This window comes from Syngnathoides biaculeatus, chromosome 4, assembly GCF_019802595.1.
Source record: "Syngnathoides biaculeatus isolate LvHL_M chromosome 4, ASM1980259v1, whole genome shotgun sequence".
NCBI classification, from domain to species: Eukaryota; Metazoa; Chordata; class Actinopteri; order Syngnathiformes; family Syngnathidae; genus Syngnathoides; species Syngnathoides biaculeatus.
Window position 1 is genome coordinate 32,884,816 of NC_084643.1, and position 18,738 is coordinate 32,903,553.

General features: G+C 42.7%; 1 protein-coding gene across 1 annotated transcript; it reads right to left on the minus strand.

The window, feature by feature from the left end:
• LOC133499587 (phosphatidylinositol 3-kinase regulatory subunit alpha-like) lies at nt 1-18,590 on the minus strand. The gene is made up of 17 exons (XM_061817769.1): nt 18,100-18,590; nt 11,911-12,377; nt 10,785-10,914; nt 10,617-10,709; nt 9,690-9,761; nt 9,494-9,610; nt 7,184-7,385; nt 6,859-6,941; nt 4,677-4,788; nt 4,503-4,601; nt 4,235-4,415; nt 2,545-2,670; nt 2,321-2,463; nt 2,021-2,197; nt 1,871-1,945; nt 1,553-1,723; nt 1-1,226 (listed from the first exon to the last, which is right to left on the minus strand). Exons 2-17 carry the CDS (start codon nt 12,100-12,102, stop codon nt 1,037-1,039), a joined length of 2,163 nt encoding a protein of 720 aa, XP_061673753.1. The 5' UTR covers nt 12,103-12,377; nt 18,100-18,590; the 3' UTR covers nt 1-1,036.
• Between the last annotated feature and the right edge of the window lie 148 nt (nt 18,591-18,738).

An 18,738-nucleotide genomic window follows, 5' to 3' on the forward strand; every position in this document is an offset into this window, starting at 1 on the left:
AAGGAACGAAATGTTTATTGATCCCAAACGCAAAAACAATAGTCAACTGTTAAGTATTTTGCATCTTTTCAAAATAAGAGTGTGAAGGAAAATACTGAGGTTACAGGGAAATGTTTAGTTTTTTAGCCCCCCGCCTCCCAAATAGAAATGGAAAAAGAAGCGACAGAAGCACCTGAGTCCTGGAAAAAAGTCTTTGGAATGGTGTGGGCCACTTGTCACAGTGCAGTTTTGCCACTTCAGTACCTTTTTACTTCAAAATTCAGCCATTGGGTGGAAGGAGACAAGCTCCCTACAGTTATTTCACAGCTTTTGTCACAAAGAGCTGAAAACCCACCATGAGAAGTTTAGGAGGGTGTGTTAAAATCACTCACTCATTCCAAAATCATGATACAGGAATTCTTATGTAGTGGAACTAGAGAGTTCCTAAAATGTCCAATAAAAATCCCTACAGAGTGATTAGGGAGTCAGGAATAACGAATGATTCTGAAAGCAGCCATTCGTCATTCCCTATTCCAGGGGTGCTCAATGTGTTGGTTGCGACCGACCGGTTGATCACATGACTGTGCAAAAGACATCAGCATATCATACATCTCTTGGCTTTATTCAGGTGAGGCCAATACACATCAGTCGGTTGACTAACCAATCCTGGCCTCTGCTGACGTGTCACTGCGCATGTGCACATAAAGATGCGTTCTAGCAAAATGGCCTCCTTTTACCATCTTGTCACCTTGCTTTCTCCACGGCAATCGTGCTGACGATACACTCAGCAGATCTCGAGAAGCTGGCTGCTTGCAAAGTGGATCTTGGGGCAAAGAAGAAAAAAAAAAAAGTGGGCACCCCTGCCCTACTCCTTAATCACTGCGTAGAGATTTTTATAACATGGCCTTACATAGCTCACGAAAAAGTCAGTTGGGGCGGGAATGAGTGATAAACTCCAAATACAGTCGTTGCGATTTGACGTGAGAGGGCAGGTTGGCCATGCTGGAATGAAGTAGGGAGAGCCGTCCGAGCTCAGCGGCGGTGTCGCTCGGGTACGTCAGCGCCTCTGCTGGCTGTAGACGGGGAAGGCGAGCGTGACGTTGAGCGAGTCGTTGTGCTGCACCAGCGACGTGTGCTGGTAGTGCAACACCAGCTCCTTCAGCGACGCGTACAGGTTGTACGGCTCGGCGAAGCCAAAGCCCGTACTCGTCTTGTTGATGACGCAGTGCTTCACCTCGCCCTCCACCCTGGGTGTGCACACGTGCACATACACACATTGTATTCAATTAAAAACATGCATGTACACAAACTTGCACATCAAAAACAACCAAGTCATATTTCTTTTTGCTATTAAACAATCATAAAACATAAAATGTGCAGTATGTCCGTCAAAACTGATAAACACACCCACAAAGCACAATACACACAAATACATATTCACACAGACACACACCCACACATGCATTTTATTATTTTTTTTTTCTTTGCAGTGGGTGCTACGGGGTGAGTTTTGGTGAGGACTCAAACGGTGACGCCTTCATGCTGAAATATGTAAGAAGATATTGATGCATACATGACGGAGCAGGCGTAGCATCCCGGCTTGCTGCTGTCTCGGACCAGGAAGGTTCCATCCTTCTTTCCTCTCAGCAGTGACTCGGCTTGACTCCGGTTGATGTTGCCCAAGCGCCACAGACGCTCGTCGTGGTGAGGGAGGTCCTCCTCGTCCTCCACCATGCTGTACTCGCTAGGGACCACCAGCACACGGCTACAGTTAGCAAACCAATCAAGTCCGAGTGGTGCGCTCAAGCCTGTTCCGGCTATCTTGAACGCAACAGGACAAGTCATGTGACTCCCTGACATCTTGGTGTTCCCACTGTGTGTGAGGACTTACTCCTCGGTGGTCTCGTTCTTTAAGCCGAGCCATTCGTTCAGTTTCCTCTGGCGGACCCCTTTCTGTGTCAACCACCTGCATACACACACACGCAGGTTAGCTCAGTATCATGGACTAGTGTTGTTTTTGGTTTTGGCGGCGGTGGCGTACATGAGGTACAGGTCTCTGGTTTTGCGCAGCTGGATGAGGTCCGGCTTGATGCTGTTCATCTTCTTGTCGATCTCCCGGTAGTCGGCGGCCTGCTTCTTCAGGTCCACCTCCAGGTGGCGTTTGCTGTCCACGATTTCACTGATGCGTGAGCGCAGCTTTTCATAGTTCTCCATGATCCTACCGGCACACAAGCAACAAGAGGTGATTTTATAAATGAACAACATTTGCTATTCCTACGTGCCAGGTTTCCATGGCAACGTCCCTCAGAACCACAGTGAGTCTCCATCGGGCACAGCCTACCTCTGGATTTCCTTGTCATTGCCCTCGCGGCGGAACTTTTCGATGTACTCCTTGCTGAAGCGATCTTGCGTCTGACACTGCTCCTCGAAGATCTTGATGGTCTCGTTAAAGGCCTCGATGGCCGTGCGCTTCATTTGGATCTCCTGTGGACGGCATGGCGGTGTCACAGTCCAGACCTCCGAGAAACAGCAAACGTCCCTGTGCATGCAAGTGTCTGTTTGTACCTGAGAAGTTCTGGTGTACTCCTCATAGAGCCTGTCGTACTCTCGGTTCTTCTCCTGGTACTGAAGGTGGTACTCGTGGAGCTTCTTGCCTACTGCCTCAATACTGTCCTCTTTCACGACCTGGTCCTGAAAGAGGATACGGCATGTCAGAAAGGTCTGAGGTCTGGTCGCGCTTGTGGCGACCAACGAAGGGGGGCTTCATTCACGTCTTGGCTTAAATTAAATTTATCTCAAGCAAGAGATAAAAAAAAGAAGTTTAGAGACAACAAGCACAACAACTGATTTCAGCCTGGCTCACTCCCATTACACCAACATGTTTCTACACCAAGTACTGCATGCAACTGCAATAATTGGGCGTAACACGATCAGGATTTTGGGGGCCGATCACCAATCAGTGAGTTTAAAAAAAAAAAACTATTACCGATCTGATGACAAGATGAGGCAATGTGTCTCTTGAAATAACTTGTTCATCTACTGTATATACTGAGCATCTAAAAGTATTCTCTAGCATTTTAGACAAAAGGTAAAGAAATTACCTCGAGGGGGCATTCGAGGATTGGCCACTGACATAATTTTAAGTTTTCAGTCAGGTCAAACCAACATTACAACAAGGCAGAAATAGTGGGTGCTAACTTAGTGTAATGAAATTGGTTTATTCTTATTGAATTACTTCACACACACCCAAACATCAGAGCGTGATGCAACACAATATCTGAAGGTTAAGTTTGAACTATTAGTGTTAGCACTAGCTTGCTACAGAACATTTTGTTGCCTGCTTGCGAGCCGTGCCAAATTACAAATACGTGAACATACCTCAACTCAAGCATTCCATAAATCAAAGTTCTCTCCCCAGCATCAGTGATGACCACATGTTCTTCCTCATTTTATTATTCCCCCATCACAATAATTTTGCATGCGCTATTGTTGTTGTCATTGCCATGGTAACGTGTTATTCCGGTGGCGTTTGAGTTGACAAGTTAAAGCCCAGCGTTGGCAAAACACAGGATGCGGTGGCGTCGAAATACAAGATTTTATTGCAGTAGTGTCACATATTGCGTCAGTGACACACAAAAATTGTCTTGTAGTCTGATCCTGCCATTACGTTGTCTGTCTGAGGCATTGCAAGAAATTCCCACACCGCCGAATGTTTTTTGGGGGTTTTTTTTTCCCCCCACCAACAACATTGAAAATAAAACTTTACTGGCCGACAGATAGTTGCAGTAATAGGTCAGAAGGTGTGACAAGACTAAAACTTAAATAGCTTGTGGATCAGTACACGAAGGCAACATGGACTAAATGTCTTTTGCGGAGCGAGCAATAACAATGAATTATCACAATAAAGCTGATCAGCCAACCAGCACGAGATGCTGATTATCAGCAGATACCGATCAAGCCGATCAGATCGATGTCAAGTCTAGCAATAACATGAGTCCAAACGTAAAAATGATATCTCCAAAGTCTCGCGGCAGGAATTTCGCTTCAACTGTTATTGTAATTGAATTACAAGAGTTATTCGATTAACTGTGGCAGCCCTACGTATCGCAGGTAATGCCTTCACTTACCTTGCTTGAAATTTAGTGGGGCTTTAACTTGACTAGCTTGACTTTTACATCTAATTTAGGGCTTGCTTAAAATATGAAGGTTAAGACTTTAAACATACTTATTAGTTGCAGATACATGATGTTCATACCTGCTGATGCTTGGAAACCGGGTAGAGCAGCTTGACGTCCAGCTTAGGGTTGTACTGTGCCAGGGACTCGTGCCGGTAGTGATTGATGAGCTCCACCACCGAGCTGAATGTCAGCGGGTCTGAGAAGCCATACTTCCCCTCGCGGTGGAAGATCTTAATCAGCTTGTTGTTGCCCCCCTTCCTGCACTCACACAAACAAACAAATTTAAATCAGACTACCTCTTGTCTTCTCCGTGGCAATAATGAGGACCACGCCGGTGGTGTTCACCTGAGCGTTAGCGTGTAATCGCCGTGCATCTTGGTGGAGGCGTCCCGGACCAGGAAGGTTCCGTCGGCCGTGTCCCGCAGCTTCTCGTTCACTTCCTCCCTAAAAAAAAGGATGGGTGGTTTGGCGGGAAGCATCTTTAAGCGTGTGCGCGTGTGCATGTGTGCAGAGCTTCACCTGGAGATGTCGCCCCAGTACCACTCGGCATCGTGCAGTGCCATACCATTGTTGAACGTGCAAGCAGTGGCAGCAGCTGGTGTGGAAGGCTTGGCAGGTTTAGGAGGTAAAGCTGAAATAGAAACAGAGATGCCATTTAATCATTTTCTGTTGTTTACATAAAAAGTGGTGACGTCATTCCCCGAAAGGGGAAGATGAACATGACAAAAGTAAAGAATTCCAGCTTTTACTTCATGCTATTTACATCTAGATGTGTTAAACAGGTGAGGACAGAGCACCTTTTTATTTGAAGCCACCCACTTTTTGAGCACGCAAAAATATTGGTTACATTAACAAATTAAACAGAATATCATTTAATATTTGGTGACCTTGCTGTTCCGATACTTTTAGAGGGAACGGTAAGTCAAGAATCACAGTCAACAATCAAGCCCAAAAAATAAGTTAGTACAATAAACAAACAAAAAGTGGCAAGAACTACTTTAAAATCAAGTCATGAGCAAACAAAAAAACAAGTCGCAATCCAAGGACGAATCAAGTGAAGAACCATATCATGAATCAAATTAAGAACCAGTAAAAAAAAAAAAAAAAAAAAAAAAAAAAAAGTACATCAAGAGTCAAGTCAACAACGAAGACAAGAATGGACAAAAACAAACCACGTCAAAACCTAGTGAAGAAACAACTTCAGAAACATGAAGAACAATTGACAAAAAAAAGTCGAGAAAGGCAGCACGGAGAGGCAGCTGTAGAGCATTGGCTTCACAGTGCTTGGGAATGTGGTTCAAATCCCAGCCTCTTCCTCTGTGGAGTTTGGATCTTCTCCCCATCCCTGCGTGTAAGCACGATTGTGAGTGCAAATTGATGTCTATGTGCACTGCAATTGGCAGGCAACCAGATCACGCTGTACCCCGCCTCCTGCCCGATGACAGGTGGGAATGGCTCCGGCAGTCCTGCAACCCTCATGAGGATAAGCGGCTCAGAAAATGGATGGATAGTCAGGAAACAGTGATGAACCATTTCAAGAACCATATGACGAATGAAGAATCATGATTTAATAATCAAGAGCAAAATATATATGACTATATATATACACATATAAAGTCGAGGACCACATAAAGATCCATGTATAGAATCAGTAAAGAACAAGATCAGGAACAACTTCAAAAACCAGGACAGAAGAATGGACAAAAAGTCAAGAACCTCAAGAACCATATCAAAAACAGAGACTAAGCATCACCACAAATAGTTAAAATACACTAGTAATCGACAAACCACAATTTATTTTAACATAAATCCCAATATATACCTCAAGATGGTGGTTTCTATAAGCTATGGTCTTGCTAAATCAAGCTCCTCCCCCCACGCCAACTTAGTCCCGTTGCATGAAGTATCTGTGATGTTTTGGGCAGCAAGCCAATGCAAAACGTTCACCTATGACAGGGTTCTGGCCTTAGCACAAAAACAGCGAATAGGTGAGTTACTGTAAGCCGACCATGTATAACAAGAGTCAATATGAGGAACTAGGCCGTACAAAATAAAAAAAATAAATAAATAAAAAGACCCAGAATGCCCTGCACTGATCTTCAATGACTTAACTTGGCTTCTCCGGTCCAGTCGGTGACATCCTACCTGGACTCTTCATTTTGATGTAAGAGAGAGGATCATGTACCGCCTCCTGGTGCTCCATGTGCGTTTGCCTTCAGCGCAAACGCCGCCACTGCTGCCGTTTTTGGCGGCGAGCATCCGCTCGCTTTTGTCACAACGATCCGACCGCCACTTCCTGTCGGCACCTCTGAGGCAGCCAAAAAGAGAGTTGCCTGGGCTTGGAGATGCGTGATGTCACTGCTGACCCTCCACCAATCCCCATGCAGCTGTGATATCGCCACGGCAACATCCCCCATTCCCTAATCTCCCACCTCTGCTGCATCCTGGTGGTGTGATAATGTCATTGATTCAGAAGCAGCCCATTACTGACTCAGCCCGCTGTTTTCTGACTAGCGCGGCGCCACCCGGGCTTCCTATTTATTGATTGACAAGTGACATCACTTGATTGACAGCATTTTCAAATAAAACCTGTCAATCATGCAACTGAGAAGACAACGCTTCTATAGCAGAGTTCAGAACAACACTTTTTTGTGACAGGAGCTAGCTGCCAAGTTAGCAAGTTAGTGTGTTAGCAAATTACCTGGAGCAGCCTGGTTCACATTGAGCTCGCTGCTGATCAGAACCTCCAAGACTTGGATCAGAGGGTCTGGACCTGACTCACACCTGACAATAATAGTAATAATAATAATAAAAGAAAGTCAGATTTAATGATTTAATGAAACATAACTAGAAGAACTAGTTACCGCTAATTTAGAAACTGTTCAAGTATATTTCCAGAATCTCAACCACTATAGAAATAAAAGTTGGACCCACTCCGCAATGTCAGAACAAGTCAAAATTGGTGTGTGTGTGTGTGTGTGTGTGTGTGTGTGTGTGTGTGTGTGTGCATGCGTGCGTGGACTAACCCTGTGGTGGTTTGCCTGAAAAGTAGTGGGCTGAAGGTCTCGGCAAGGCCTCGGACGCTGAGCTGGTTGCGGGTGGCATGAATGCAGAGTCGGGCCAGATGACGCACAACGCTGAGCAAGGTCAGGCCGTACTGGGCGGCGCACGTTGGAGAGCTGGCCACACCCAGCAACACCCGGGCGCACTCCTCGGGGTCTCGGACCTCTGAAGGTGAACAAAAGCCGCAGGTGAGCATACAGGCCGACAAGTTGGGATCACAGAAACGCGCAAATAAATAAATAAATAAATAATACGACCACCACAACACGGACTGTGTAAAGAAAAAAAATGTTAAAAATAAAGTTAAAAAAAATACCTTGTCAAAAATCTAAAAAAAAAAATAAAACAAAAAAAGTCAAGAACCACACAAAGAACCAAATCCCAAGGAAAACAATGAAAAACAAAGTCAAGAACTAGAGTCATGGCAAATTGATCGATTTGCTTGTTCAATTTCTTGTTCATTTTAATGCCTGGTACCCCTCAAGGTATATATTATTTGAAGAATACAATCAACACGACAAAATATAACTGAGTCCATCATACTTTGTCCTGTTTGACATACTTATTACACTTAATTGTATTCGCAATGATTGTGGTTACCATAAAGATAAGAGTGCAGGCACATTACTTGCCCAGGGAAGTCCTCTGATTCAGAGAGGAAATGATTCATTAGATTACAAAACCCCAGTTGCACTCTTACAATTTGCCTACCGATGTGCCTGTCTGTCTTGACTTTTTTTTTTTTTTTACTTAGGAATGACCGACTATCTGCATCGATAAGTTTTTCACCAGATCCAAGCACCACGTACTAAGTCCACCTGTGGTTTGTATTATTTTGTGTTTCTGTTCTCACCTTGTAAAATGTTTTAAGTTATAGCATTCCAGTTGGACCATTTGTTACCTTCCCATCATAATTATTCTGTGTTAAATTAAGGAAGTCAAAAATGTAAATATAAAAAAAGAAAACCGTGGAAAATGATTAGACATAACTTCTTAAATTGAACTATTACCTCTTTTTGCTGTCATTGCATTTGTCTAAACAAATTCACCTTTAACTGTACCAGGCATCAAAAATCATGAAAACACTGAAGAAGGGTGGTCGAATATTTTTGTGAATGCAAGTCAAAAATCAAGACAAAAAAGGTCAAAGAAAAGTCAACTATGTCACAATTCAAGAATTTATTTTTCAAACACCAAGTGACCCTTTAATGTTATTTTATAGTGTGTCCTGGTTGTATTCAGATGTGAGACCTGCTGGGTAGCTGTGTTGGTTGCCCAAAGCGGATTGGGCAGAGGAAGGACGGGAGGTTTACTTTGAACCAATCTCTCTCTTTCTCTCTCTCTCATTCGATTTGGCCAAACACCCATTTTGTAACTCCTAATCCTGTTGTCAGTAGATTAAGAACTATTCAAAACAAATGTGTTGCACCTAGAGCTGTCACTACCAATTTATTTTGTATTTATTAGAATGGATTATCATTTGTTTATTCTGGAAGTGTTGCCATTAAAGACAAGACGCTTCAAACAAGGATAGACTCCAGAATGATTGTTCATATAAAGTATTACACTAACACGCCGGCAATGTACACTGGTCCCAACTTCAAAATAGAAGTCCAAAATGGCATTGGTGTTTTAATGTGAAGTGATTATTTTGAAGTTGGCTCCCTCAGCACGTCGGCAGTGAGGCTGCATGTTACTGTACAGAATAAATAATCCTTGTAGCAACTGCCTTGACAACTAAATACTACAAGGCTGACCTGACCGCAGTGAAAAACTGGGAGTAAAAAGGGAGGCAAATCCCAACTGTTACGTTCTTTAAAGTTTCAATGATCAACCAGAACAATGAAGTAGGGCACATCTTCGGTAAGTCACTACATTGATGGGGATTTTCAAATGGAAAGTTAATTGTTTGCAGCCTTATGCCTATATTGCATCTGTGTCCATCCATTCATTTTCCAAGTCGCTTATCCTCACAAGGGTCGCGGGAGTGTTGGCGTTTACTCTTTGAGATAGTGCAAGTTAATTCAGTTACTCCTTGGTAAAGTTGAAACACTTGGGTACATTTTGTTTTAATTGTGCATAAATTATTGTTATTTAAAGATTGATTCTGTGTGGAAATCTGTTCACAGAAAACTAGCAAAAATAAAAAATGCTTTTACCCAAGCATGAGGAAATAATTGTGATTAATAATCGTGATGACATATCAATGAAAATAATTGGGATTATTATTTGCCGTTCAAAAGACCTTAAGAAGCGAGCAAATGACAAGACACCTTGCACTGCGTGGATCAGGTCGGCCTGCAGCGAGGTTGGAAGGACAGGCCCGGGAAGTTCTTGCAGGAAGCGGACCATGCCGTCGCACAGAGCCAACACATCCATCTGCTCCAGGTCTGAAAACAAACACGGCCCAAGTTATTAAAGGAAGTCCGCTGTCAAAGCAACTGGCCGATGCTCCCGCGACTTCCCCACCTGCGTCGGCCAACTGCCTGGTGTCCAAAGTTCCTCCAGTGACGCCACGGTACACGCCAGGACTGTCTATACCTGCACAGAACCCAACTGTCTCATTTTTGAAGAATACAAATGACAGCTCCTCATTTTCTTCCAACTTTACAATTATTTAATAATTAAACATTTATTTATAGATAAAAATACATACACGTTCATTTTTTTTTATTAAAATATTTAAACCAATTGCTCATACATGTTAATTGTAAATAGTTTACAATTTGATTTTAAAGCTCGAATCTATGTTTTGGTTAAAAGTATTTTCCACTTCAGCCAATACTACAGGAGATGACAAAAAGCTGATTAAGTCTGTCCGCTCCTTTAACATCTTGCTGCATTCGACAATGGTTATATTTAGTCAATTCCTGATTCATTTCCTGCACTGGCCAAGTTGGTGGCCTACAGAAAATGACGTAGGAAAAGAATGATCGAGATGGGGAAAAAAGGGAAGCGCAAGATGACGGGCAAAAAATTACTTCCACATCTGTGAAGCTTTGCTGTTGAATATGCGGATGCACGCTTGATGTTACACAAACTGTATATTTTGTAATTTGTCACATTTATTAAACCATAAAGAGCTAGATTAATACTTGGAAGAAGCAGGTTGCTAGACAATCAGGACAACGGACCAATATAGCATCTTAAAAAGATGAGTTTATTCCACTAATATTCTTATTGTAACTATACTATATAGCTTTTAACTAATTTAACGAGATAAATGCATTTTAAGAAAATGTATACATTTTAATTAACCAGTTTTAGTTCAAACTTGCTAAATTAACACCACAAATATTTCAGGACTCTGGATAGTGCATGTTCGAATGGCCATGGACCATATTTTGCCCTCCCATGGTCTAGAAAGTCCACCAAGATGAATCCTGGCATGCATACCTTTGATCTCAATGACCTCCATCAATCTACTAAGGAGGGGCGGGGCCGTATCAGGCGGTCCAAAGTGTTCTGGAAGGTCTGGCAGCGTGACGCCTGCAAGCAAACAAACGCTGCTCAGTGTTGGCATGGATGCACTTTAGCAACTCGAACTCTGACCGACACACGCACCCTCAGACTCCGAGTCGGTTCTCATTGACGCGGCCGATGGCGGTCTGGGGGGTCGGGGCTTCGGCGTGGGTGGTGACATCCTCTTCCGACCCACAAACTCCACGTAGGTGCCAGGAAAGTCGCCCTTTTCCTGTCAGGAGAGCGTGTTTGGAGTCTTTAGAATCGATTGAGCTGGCAATTATGCCATCAATTTATCCGATGAAAAATTATTTTGAATCATCAAATAATAAAATGAGGTGCTGGAGTTGCAGGCTGCTGTGAGCTCAGGTGGTTGGTGGTTGTTGATAGGCTAACTGTGATCCAATCTGTGTACTAACGGTGCTTGCATGTCAGTCGTGGCACTTGATGCACCTGTGTATGTTTTTATTACGTTCATTTTGTTACCATTTCTTTAATAATGCCATTAAAAGTGGACAGCTGTGTCTACCTACCCTGTAGTTTGATCAACTTCTGGCTCACTAGTTTTATTGTTGATGGCCTTCCAAACATGGATAAAAATTGTACGATACGAATGAAAAGAAGAAACGAAAACACAAGGTCCTTCGAAGTAGCGAGTGCGCATAAACACACACACACACACAAAGTTCATGCTAAGTTCATGAATTTGGCATCTTTTACAAGTACAATAAAATCTCTTTTACCAACAGATATCTGGGTGCATTGGTTTATCGTTCCCAACACTACTGTTCATCATTTATGATCTTGCCATTGCCAAAGGAAAATGTGGCAGACACTTCTTTGACCAGCTATCAGGTTGTATTTGAAATGTCTCCTTGCATGAGAGTTTTTTTTTTTAATAAATTATAACGCCCATTATTCTCAACGTTTGTCCTGTTTCTTGTCTACTAAGGGGTTAATGCTTTCCTCGACAATGTGAGACAGCTGGAAGCCAGTACCAAGTTTGTTGTCATCATCCCAGATGCAGATGTTGCCACGCGGCTAATGATCTGATTGAATCTAATTATCTTGATGTGTGAAGCCCCAGCAGGAGAGTTTTATCCTGGTTCTTTTTGAGTTTTCTTTGAAAGGCTGAGCGAAGTGAATGACAGCTCTCCTGTTCCGGTCGTTTTGCGTTACGGGACTGTTGATGCTTCCACGCCTGGTTCCTACAGCAAAAGCATCTTACCTGCGTGGTCTCATTGTAGCCGGGCAGCCATCCGATCTCAGAGGGTCGCTCCTCTGCGCCAGCCCCGCAGCCGAGCACTAATAGCGCCCCCTTGCTAACCAGCAGCATGTCACCCACGTGCAGGTCGATGTCCTCCTCGCGCTCTTTCTTGTAGTCATACAGCGCACGGTACTGAAAGCCCTCCGATGCCATGATGGCGCCAGACTTTTATGGCTTGGCGAAGCAAGGAAGGGAAAAGGAAAAAACAAAACAAAAAAAAGTCCCTGAATGCAAATATAAAAATAGACTTTGCCTGAGAGGAAGCGTTTAGCGTGGAAAAAGGTGAGGGAGCAGGTATGGCGTCTCCCCCATCTCCATGTCCGCTAGTGTCCTGTCATCCGTTGAGCGCCAGATGGCGAGCTATGCCTCCATTCATGAATAGAAGTCTAAGCTGAGGCGGTGGCGACATCAGGTGACGGTGGCGACACCTGTGACAAGACAGGAAGTGAGGTAATGATAATGTTGAAATGACAGATACGATGTTACATTGATTTAGAGTTTTAATTTGCTACGTGACCAAGCTTGCAAGTTAACTCAATGTACTCTCATATAAAACCCATTTTCCCCTTTTGATATGATTTGAGGCAGAACAATGGCACGACTCGTTAGATCGTGTGCCTCACAGTTCTGAGGACCGGGCTTCAAATTCCACCTTCCCGCCTCTGTGGAGTTTGCATGTCCTCTCCGTGCCTGCGTGGGTTTTTCTCCAGGCACTACGGTTTCCTCCCACATCCCAAAAACATAGATTCATTGGACACTGTAAATTGCCCCAAGGTGTGATTCTCAGTATGAATGATTGTTTAATGAAACATGCCCTGTGATTGGCAGGCAAGCAGTTCAGGGTGTCCCTTGCCTCCTACTTGAAGTTAGCTGGGATAGACTCCAGCACTCCTGCGACCCTTGTGAGGATAAGCGGCTCAGAAAATGGATGGATGAATGGACTTGAATTAAAACGCTATTGTAGTAGATTTCTGTGTAGATCGACGTTTTTAAGGGACTGGGCCTAATGAGTGACATCAGAAGCCTGCAGTATGTGTTGTGTGTTATTGCCGCCTCCCAAGTGAGAGTGTTTTCATTTTGTATTTGTTTTTCACTTCATATCATTCAGTAATTCAATAAAAGTCAAAAGCACCAGAGCTTGCTTCTAACTCAAATTTACTTGGGGGGGAAAAAAAAAAATCCACCCAAACAATGGCTCATAACTAAAAAAAAAAAAAAAAAAAAAAAAGATGAAACAAAAGATGACATAAGAAAGAAGATTTGTAGATTTGGGACAATTTAAACTGACAAATTAAATATAACTACTTTACATTTAATTGGAAAACATACACTACAATAGTGTTTTTCAACTGTAGGAAGTCTGGGAAACGCATTTTCCAATTGGTGCAATGCTGCAACTTACTTTTATACGACCCCCACAAAGGAAATATATTTGTTGTTAGCCTGTGAATACACATTTACAGTATATTACATGTTTAAAGAGTCACTGTCATGAAATGGATAATTTTTAGCATGTTATTAATGAAAAAACGGCAGCCAATATGGGCCCATGCGCTTTTTCCACCACAAAACATGATTTTGACATGTACAGCTTTTTGTAACTCCCGCCATGAAAATCCTCTCAAGAGATTTGTTTTCGAGAAGAAGCAGGAAGTCCAAAGTGGACTCGTTTGTTTCCATTAGTTTTACCTCCGGGAAGGTAGCTCGTTGTTCTTTCGTGTTAGCCAAAATGCCGGCTCGTTGCATTGCTGGACATTGCTTGAACACTCGGGAGGATGGATTTACCCTTCATAAGTTTGCAAGAGACCCAGTTCGTCGTGAAAAATGGATTGCACGGGTGCAGAGGACGAGAGCTTCGTGGGTTCCAAATGACAGGTATGTGTGTATACAGCTACTAAAAAAAAATAATAGTTTGGGGCGGACCACATAATCGGTCTCTCAGAACGTAACAAAAGATCCGCGTACAAAAGGTCTCGATGTGCGCGTCAGACGGCGTCGGGCTGCTGCATCGGTTCGTCAGCGAAGGCTGTGCTACGCGCTCGCGGACGGCAGCGGCTCTGAAGAACGCACCTGACAATGCCTCACTGAGCCAAGTGCGACGACAACGCAGTAAAGCGCCCCAGCTCGACGGTGTGGTTCATCGCGTACTGCGGTGGGTATGAACAAACCCCTAAAGCAGCAGAGCTCGGCTTTGCCTACAGCGCCCGGCTCGACGGTGTTGTTCATCGCGTATTATGGCGGCTATGAACAACCACCTAAAGCAGGATGGCTCGGCTCCGTGATAAGCCACCTCGGCACCGAAAATGAGCCTCACCAAGCCGGCTACGATGAGCCGCGATGGCCCATCTCCGCCGCGGAAGTGGATTGGACGGGGAGGCGGTTTGGACATGATCGCATATCATCTGAATATGGCTCGAAACAATAGTGTAATATTCCCCCGAGGGCTCGAAAAAATAGAGTAATATTGCCCAGGTAACTTCACTCGGTTGTGTGGTGTTCTCCTTTTCGAAAAGAGCTTCTGTGTCAGAAGGGGCGTGTTCGTCTCCCATAGTAGAGTGCACCGTGTGTTTTCAATGGCGAATGTCCGGGTAACGTCACAGACAGAGGATGCAGCCAATATGGCGACCACTTGGATGTCGTAGAATGGCACTTCTGCAACTTTGCGCATGGATGACGCGCTCTCCGCTCACAATTATTTTTTCATATAGACATTGAAGTGAAAAATGTTTTATGTATTTTTCATTACAATATCTATTTTCGAATGTTCATAGGGATGACACTTGACCTTTAAACACTTTTAAAACAGTTTTACATACAGTAATCCCCCCCTCCATCGCCGGGGTTACATTCAACCCCTCCCTCGCAATAAATGAAACCCATTTGAAATAGTGTTTTCTGGCATTTACAAACAAACTTTTTTTTTTAAATACACATTTAAACACATTGAGAGAAAACAACAGCAACAGATATAAAAAAAAGTAATATAATAAACACGGGAAAAAAAATTGCAATATACCAGGACCACGAAACAAGAGCTGCAATATTGTACGGGATTAGTGTACAGTGTGCCCTTGCCCATTCGCGGTTGACCGTTCTGGCCGCACATATTTGTGGATTTTGCTCTCAAATGTTTGTTTTTTCTTTTAACTTCGTATGGTATTTTCACAACCATAAGGTTCACTTGGAAGTCTTAAATTTTCTCCTAAATAGATGAGGCACCTCATAATGTGGCGCGCCTTATGTGCAAGCTAAGGTCTAAATTTTGGAAATGTAGTTCTGTGACTAGTCCAATGAAGAACCCCGAGCACACTGGTTACATTGTTAGCATACATGCTAGCAGGTGTTTTAGCATGTATTTACAGTAGGCTATGATGGCGCTCACAATGCAGAGAGGAACAATTACAATTTTACATTTGTAAGCATGGGTTTACTCCTAAAAACTAGGCTTAACATGATCATAATTTTTGGTGGCAATAAGCGGATGGGAAAAAAAAAAAAAACGACCCAATCACAAGATGAAGCAATGACTATTTTTAAATGACCTGTTCATTTACTAGATGCTTACGGCCATGCTACCCTGAGAACGCCCGATCTCATCAGATCTCGGAAGCTAAGCAGGTTTGGCCCTGGCTAGTCCCCGGCAAAATGCAGAAGGTTTGCGTCAGGAAGGGCGTCCGGCATAAAACTGTGCCAAACAAATGTGCGTTCATCAAGGATGGCAAGCTGTGGCGACCCGTAACGGGACAAGCTGAAAGGAAAAGAAGAAGAATAAGCTGAAATTGCCCCACATACTGACAGTGTCAGCAAGTCATTCCTTAAGATGTTGTTCACACTCACGGTCCCCCATCGAAACTAAAATTATTACACCACAGCAAACTGAATAGCATAACTAAATAATAAAACAAAACAATGGCTGAAGAAGTAATTGAGGTCGAGCGTGCACTTTAAATGCTATTTACGACCTCCCAGCATTCTTTACGGCACTAAGGACCTCCTTTGTGGCTTTTATATGTATGGATCTACAGTCTGAAATCAATGAAAGTGTAGAATTGTGCAGTAAAGGGAAGTCCCTCAATCCCTCCATCCCCGTCCATTACTTGACCAATAAATGATCATTTCCAGATACACAGATTTTACACAGTTAAGCACAAAGACCACCCACTTGTTCACAATTGACATTTGTACAATCAAACCAAATGAGCTTACATTTTGACCCAATTTTAGTCAAATGTATCCTTTTTGACCACATCAATCTGGAACATTTCCACAAATATCCCATGCCAATCCTCAATTTTAAGTGGTGCTACATTAAATCATTTTCTAGTCATGGATTTTTTTTCAATTGCAGGCAAAAGGGCATGCAGCAGCTTGATGTCCATCCTCCGTTTAAAGCACATGACATGACCCAGATACAAATGTTCAAAATCCAGAGGCATTTGGATCACGTACATTGTGTTAAATGTGCTGCAAATGTTACCCCAATACCAGTTCAGTTGGCTGAAAGCCTAAATTCAACAGAAATGCTTTGCCTTGAAGGTCCCATTTCGTCAACATCTAAAGACAGTGTAAAATATCCATCCATTTTCTGTCCTGCTTATCCTCACAAGGGGTGTGTGCTGGGGCTGATCCCAGCTATCTTCGGGTGAGAGACTGTGCACACCCTGAACTGGTTGCCAGCCATTCTATTGTAAATTATCAGATGACATTTTTCCAGCAGTTTTTGTCCATTCCATACACATTGAAAACTATAGAAAATTGCTAATTAATGCCCCATACCTCTTCAGAATACCAAATTCATAAATGTATATCTGTTTACGTGAAGTCTGAGAATGGCAGCATATACAGCATACACTCGTTTGACTAAAAAAGTAAAACTGTAATTTGTAAATTTGGGTGAAAATTGGGCAGCGGGCTTTTTTCAGCTCATTAAGCAGTAGTGATGGAGAGATGAACACATTTTTCCTATTTCAGTGTTATCGCTGCCCTCATTTTATTCATTTCTCTACCCCGCTTCCTCTCAGGAACTGGCAGTGTTGTTTCAAATGCAGATCAGGGTGAAGTACTATAATGGAATGGGAAATGGTGCCAAATATGTGCACGGATTGGAATATCTGGAAGACTATTCTTAATGGAAACACTTTAAAAAAAAAAAGGAACACATTGCAAATACATAAAGTCAAAATTAAACTACACATACTCTAATCTATAGGGTGCCAATGTATCTTTAAGTTATTAAACAATACGATGGGCAGATTGGAGAATAACTAGGTTACATAATCAGATATGGAACATACAGTACTCAATACTCATTGGTGACCTTTATTACAAACACTTTTTTGGTAGCAGCAGTTTGAGTTTTGTACCACATGACGACAGAATTTAAACATGCATTCATTGTGCTCGTTAGAAGATGCCCACGGAGCAAAGGCAGGATACACCCTGCACTCACCAGATAACCACAGATTTAAGCAGATATATATTTTGCCGGTCAAAAACGTAGGGGTGTGACTGCATTAAAAAAAAAAAAAAAGATGCTGAGCAAAGTAGCATCCACTGGTTATTTTCATTGGGACCTCGTTTCCACATTCAGCAGAAGTATTTTCTTTGTGTATCTGTCTGTATAAAATATACACACATACATACACACACACACACACATACATACATATATATATATATATATATATATATATATATATATATATATATATAAACAGTACCTGTACTTCGTTCTGAAAATGCGTATCGCCAAGAGCAAAACAAAAGCAACAAAATAATCCCAAAATTCTCTTCTATTACAGATAAACATACAGCTCTGCATCTATGATTAATTATAATACCCACGATTTATAAATACTGTATACACCGTAGTATTCAATTTTCTATAACGATGGAGCCGTGCGTGTCGTGACGTCACGCGTCAGCTGACCCACTTTGACGGCTACGAAATCGAACAAATGATTAACAGTTTTTCTGACCGCTACGTTAAATGCTCTAGAGAGTACGATCTATTCACGGTTTTAATCAACAATTGGAAAGAAAAACACGCAAAAGCAGCCAGGAGCACGAAAGAAGAGAAAAAATGAAACAGGAAACTACAATGCGCGTCTGTTAGCTTAGCCTGTTAGCTGCTGCCGCCGTTGTTCTTACCTTCTTAGTTGGCCACCAGGTGTCGAGCGAAACACAAAGTGGACTTCATGATGCAAAACGATCTCAAAACTCGATACAAAGTGGCAAAAGTGAGGAAATATCCGGCGATGTGGTTTATTTTCACTTGAAAACTGCTCGCTCGTGCTCCTCGTATCTAGACTTGGCAGACAGCTAGACAAGTCAAGATAACGTAGGTACCAAGCACATCCGGTTGGGTTTATCACAGTAAAAGTGAATTTAAAAAAAAAAAAAGAATTTTAATACGTCACTTGATATGTATGCATGCATTAAATGAAGATAACCAGTGTATATACAAGCATATAAAGATTTGTCTGGTTGTGTGTGAAACTAAGCATGTGACACTAGTGATAACATAAATCCTGGGAAGCTGTGCTTGACTTTACATTAGCACAAATGTGGGAGGCCCTATGCTACGCCCTAGCGAACAAACCGGTTATTTTCAACATTAGTGGCTGTAAAACGTGTCTAAATCTATCTTTCAATGAAAAAAAATAACATTAAAGCAACCCGACGCGTATGCGCTCGGTGTTTTAACGACGACTGGGACGTGACGTGGCGTGGGAGACTGGCTACGTCACATCCGCTAACCCAGATTTCTCCTGTCAAACTGAGGCAGCA